At 37.1% G+C, this 5,369-nt stretch overlaps 1 protein-coding gene across 1 annotated transcript; it reads left to right on the top strand.

The window, feature by feature from the left end:
• Positions 1 to 1,987: 1,987 nt before the first annotated feature.
• On the top strand, positions 1,988 to 3,721 carry LOC110722179. Its single transcript, XM_021901445.1, has 2 exons — positions 1,988 to 3,082; positions 3,323 to 3,721. Exons 1-2 carry the CDS (start codon positions 1,988 to 1,990, stop codon positions 3,719 to 3,721), a joined length of 1,494 nt encoding a protein of 497 aa, XP_021757137.1.
• The last annotated feature ends 1,648 nt before the right edge of the window (positions 3,722 to 5,369 follow it).

Here is a 5,369-nt window from a genome sequence, read left to right as displayed (position 1 = left end):
TTTCATTCGATTATGATTCGACGTGAAAGGCACTCATCACCGGGTTTGGTTTTGGGGAGACACAAATGGGTGTCTACAATATGCTTGATGCTGCTTTCCTTGTTTATTTCAATCAAGTCGTTTTGCGTATTTCTTGCTGATTTATTGGTCTTGGATTGGTGCCCTAAGTACAATGGGTCGTGTGATAATACGGGTCCAACAATTGCCCTTAATTTTTATTTTCAAGTTTTTGGAAGTGAAAATTACCTAAAAAGCCATTGGAAGGATTTTGAATTTTTCAGAAATTATTTCAACGGTTAGCAAAATAGGAAACGTGATGGAAGTTTTAAAGCAACTTCCTCGATAACCGTTCATGGCAATTTATTTCTTTTTTTGGTATTTATTGGGTGTGCAGGCTCTTGTCTAATCACTTCATTGCTTTGCCCCAATTTCGGTTTTCACCAGGTATTTTCTCTCTCTTCTCTGTTTCCTCTGTTTCTTTACTTCGTTGTTTTCTTTTTGTTTTGTGATGGGTGATCATGTAAAAGTGGTGTTTGCTGGGGTGGATGAGGGTGTGAAAAAGCCGTCTTTGGTGGCGCATAACGTATTTGTTGACCCTTATGAGGTTTTGATGATGATGTTAAGAATTGAGCAAACTTCCTTTTAATAAGGATTTTCTAGTGTTGTGATGTTTGCAGGTTCAGTAGGCGCTGAGGGCTGAAGTAGGAACTGGGACAAAGGAACTTTAGAAGATCCATGAGGACAAGTAAAAGACAGAAGAAGAGTTCCAGTAATGGAACTTCCCGAAGTTTCTCAACAGGAACTTCAAAACGGGTTGTAACGACCTGGTTCCGGTGTAATGCTGGGGCAAGCCTCAATAACCAAGGATCAGTGCAAAGATCGAGATATCAACTGAAAAGATGGACTTCATATCTTATAGTTGTATAAAAGATAAGTTTGTTTTATAGGTTGATGTAAACCCATTAATGGTAGTTGCGTATGGAACTTATTAGAAATCAAATAAAGCTTGGCAAACAAATTAATTCGTAAAAGATAATTATAAGTTTTATGAAAAAGTATTTATTTGATTTTATCTTTTAAAATCTGGTTTAAATCGGTTTTATCTTTTTTGATAAAATTCTATCTTTTAACAAAAACAAATTTGATAAGATTTGGTTTTTAAATAAAACGAAATTAAATCTATTTGGTTTTGGTTTTTAAAGAGATAAGATTAGATTTCAGTTTAACTTATCTTGTTTACGAAAACCTTACTTTGTGAGCTGAAGGACCTCTATAAATATAGAAGAAATTCAGTGAAGTAAAGTGAGAGTTTTAAGCGTGAAAACCACTTAGTGCTTAAGAGTAAGTTTGCCAAAGGTTTAAGCTTTATCATTTTTCGGGTTTCATGTGTAGCTTTCCATTTATGTGTTAGAGTGTGTCTTTGCTTTGTAATTGGTTTTGGGGTGAGATTGTGAATTCTCTTAATTTCACGTTTGAGTGTATGAGTTTGAATTCTCTAAAATTCGAGTGGTAGTCAGTCACCCCGAGTGTGTCTTGGGTTGCACAGTGGGAAAAAGGAACCTAAGTGTGTCTTAGGTCGAGAAAGGAACCTGAGTGTGTCTTGGGTCGAAAAAGGTGCCTGAGTTTGTCTTAGGTCTAATAGGATAGGTTCTTATCAATTAGCAAGTGTCTTAGGAGGAACTTGCGAAGCAAAGGTCTGTGTAATAAGTTGTACTAGGAGAGTTGCCTATTATAGTGGAATTTGTTTATAAGTCCCAATAGGGCCGAGGTTTTACTTCCAGTTAGGCACTGGATGGTTTCCTCGTAAAACTTGTTGTGTGCTTTAATTTTCTTTATGTTTTTATTGTTTATTTCCGCATAAGTTCTGCGATTGGAACCTACTACCATTCACCCCCCTCTCGTAGTAGTTCATCTAAACTAACAATTGGTATCAGAGCAGGTTCTCACAAAGTTACAAGCAACCTTGTAGAGTAAAGTTCCTGAAGAGATGAATGCTCACGAGAAACTTGAAGAAGGGTATTCTACCCAAAGACCACCGATGTTCAATGGCAAGTTTTATTCATACTGGAAGAATAGAATGGAGATATTCATCAAAGCTGAAAATTACCAAGTATGGAGAGTCATTGAAAGTGGTGACTTCGAGGTAACAAAAACCAATGCAAACAAAGAGGTAATCCCTAAACCAATAGCTGAATTTGATAAAGAAGATTACGAAAAATATGAGTTAAATGCTCAAGCAGTGAAAATCTTGCATTGTGGACTAGGACCTCATGAGCACAATAGAATCATGGGTTGTAAGTCCGCAAAACAGATTTGGGATTTACTGCAAGTAACACATGAGGGAACAAATGAAGTTAAACATTCCAAAATTGACTTACTAATGTCAAAATATGAAAGATTTGAAATTCTACACAAAGAATCCATTCAGGATATGTTCACTAGATTTACTAACATTGTCAATGAGTTAGAATCTTTAGGCAGGTCCATACCCATTGATGAACAGGTAAGGAAAGTCCTTAGAAGTCTTCCCCAAGATGAGAGGTGGAGATCCAAGGTCACTGCTCTGCAGGAATCCAAGGACTTCACCAAGTTCAACCTTGAACAGCTCAATGGTTCCCTGCTCACTCATGAACTCCAACTTGGAGCAAACTCTGAAAGTTCCAAGAACAAGAGCCTTGCTCTAAAGGCTTATGAATCAAGCGACTCTGAAAATGACGATATGGAAACTGCCATGCTTGTACGGAGGTTCAGGAGAATGCTAGAAAAAAGAGGAGAAAAGAACAGACGAGGACAGCCAAGTTCCAAAGAGTTCAAATGCTACAGATGCGGTTCCAAAGAACATCTTCTCAGAGACTGCCCTAATCCTAAGGAGGAAGAGAAAACCAGCTACAAAGGCAAGGAACAGAACAAGTACTACAAATCATCATTCTCCAAGGAAGATGTAAGAAAAGCCATGATGGCTGCATGGGGAAACTCTGAGTCAGAAGATGAAGGAGAAGGAGAATCCGTAGAAGAAACAGCCAACTTGTGTTTAATGGCTAAAGCAGATGATGAAGCTCGTATGAAGGAACTTGAATCTGAGGTATGGTATGACTATCGACAACTCAAACATTTAAATAAAGAAAATTTTATGGACATTATTCTGGAACTTCAAGAGGATTGTAAAGAACTAAATAGGTCGAAGTTCCAAACTGATCAAGCTTTAAAAATCCACAAAGAACATAGTGAATGGGTTGATAATATGAAAACTGATGTTCAAACTAGATTCTTTGATTTATATGATAAAAATGTCCTTCTAAAAGAACAAGTTGAAAAACTATAGCATGACAATATACTGTTAAATGTAGAGCTGGCCCAGTTAAAACTTGGAATTGACTTTCCTGACACTGAAGTTCCTATTGCTAAACAACTTCCAAATTTTGAGAAATTGAAATCAGATTTGGAAGAAATCAAAATAAAAAATCAAACCTTGGAGGAGGAACTTGCAAAAGCTAGGAAAGGCAAAGAAGTGATTAATAATGGAATTCCATCTTGGATAGCTAATACTCCAAACAAGAATAAAGAAGGACTGGGTTATAAAAAGAAGTCTAGGAGAAATAGGAAGTATGTAGATCTACCCAGTCAAAAACTATGTTACTATTGTGGTAGTACAGGACATCTTCGAGCTGCATGTCCTAAGAGATTTAAAGATACTCTTAAGAATACTGAGCATGCTGAATAGGTCTGGATGAAGAAATCTGACTCTTCTTCCAAAACAGTGGAACCCAAGGAAACCTGGGTTCCAGAAACTAACACTTAGTTTTCATGCAAGTTCCAGTGAGGGGGAACAACACTTGGTACCTCGACAGTGGTTGTTCTAAGCACATGACTGGAGACAAATCTAAATTTCTCTCATTGGATGCCTACTATGGAGGAATTGTGACCTTTGGTGATAATAAGAAAGGTGAAATCATTGCTATAGGTAAAGTAGGAAGGTCAAGTTCCCATGCTATTGAAAATGTTTTTTTAGTCGAGGGTCTTAAACACAACTTGTTAAGTATTTCTCAATTTTGTGATAAAGGTAACTCAGTTAGCTTTACTTCTAATCTCTGTAGAATCATTAACAATGACACTAACAATATTATTCTTGAAAGAACCAGAAAAGGGAACACATATATTGTGGATCTCAATGAAGTTCCAAGTAGTAGTTTGACTTTCCTTAGTGTCATTGAGAATGATCCCTTATTATGGCACAAACGATTTGGCCATGCTAGTTTTTCTTTGCTTGATAAACTTAGGTCGAAAGAACTTGTGGAAGGACTCCCGTCCATCAAGTTCCTAAAAGATAAAGTCTGCAGTGCATGTGTTAAAGGTAAGCAGACACGAATGTCTTTCAAATCTAAGAATATGGTAAGCACCACAAAACCATTGGAACTTGTCCATCTGGATTTGTGTGGTCCCATGAGGATACAAAGCAAAAGTGGCAAAAGGTATGTGATGGTTATTGTAGATGATTTTTCCAGATATACCTGGGTTTTCTTTCTTATAAGCAAGGATGATACATTTGATCAGTTTGTTGCTTTTGTGAAGAAAGAACAGAGAAGAACGGGTAATCAGCTAGTCCACCTAAGGTCAGACCATGGAACTGAGTTCGAAAACTCAAAATTTGATGAGTTCTGTGATGAACATGGAATGGACCACAACTTCTCAGCCCCTAGGACTCCACAACAAAATGGAGTTGTTGAACGGAAAAATAGAAGCTTGGAAGACATGGCAAGAACAATGCTGATTTCCAGTGGACTACCTAGGAACTTCTGGGCAGAAGCTATGAACACAGCTTGTTACATATTGAATAGAGTCTCTATTCGAGCAATAACCAACAAAACACCTTATGAGCTAATAAAAGGAAGAAAGCCAAATATCTCTTACTTTAGATCTTTTGGTTGCAGGTGCTTTGTACACAATAATGGGAAGAGAAACTTGGGAAAATTTGATGAAAGGAGTGATGAGGCTGTGTTCTTAGGATATGCCTCAAATAGTAAAGCTTATAGAGTTTACAACAAAAGAACAATGTGTGTTGAAGAGTCTGTACATATATTTTTTGATGAAACTTACTATGTGATTGATGTACAGGATGATGATGATGATGATGATTTCGAAATAGGGTTGATAAGAAGACATGACCCTGATGAGGAATCAACTGCATCCATGAAGCAGCAAGACAAGAATTCTACTGTAACACCCCAATAATTCTCTCTTTAAACCTGTGAGGACCCTGAACAATATTCAAGAGAATTACTGGCGTGTTACCGCCACGTGTTCAAACGTTAAGGCTTTATCAGAAAATAGCAGCGGAAAAACTAAATCAGTTATAAATAAGTTTCAAACCA

The sequence above is a fragment of the Chenopodium quinoa genome, unplaced genomic scaffold (genome assembly GCF_001683475.1).
Source record: "Chenopodium quinoa cultivar QQ74 unplaced genomic scaffold, ASM168347v1, whole genome shotgun sequence".
NCBI classification, from domain to species: Eukaryota; Viridiplantae; Streptophyta; class Magnoliopsida; order Caryophyllales; family Amaranthaceae; genus Chenopodium; species Chenopodium quinoa.
This window is presented reverse-complemented; position numbering and strand designations above follow the sequence as displayed.

Excerpts from the sequence above, each read along its gene's own strand:
- LOC110722179 (XM_021901445.1), top strand. The coding sequence starts at position 1,988 with ATGAATGCTCACGAGAAACTTGAAGAAGGGTATTCTACCCAAAGACCA. Across the intron at positions 3,083-3,322 it reads TGAAGGAACTTGAATCTGAG|CATGACAATATACTGTTAAA; the intron begins GTATGGTATGAC and ends GAAAAACTATAG.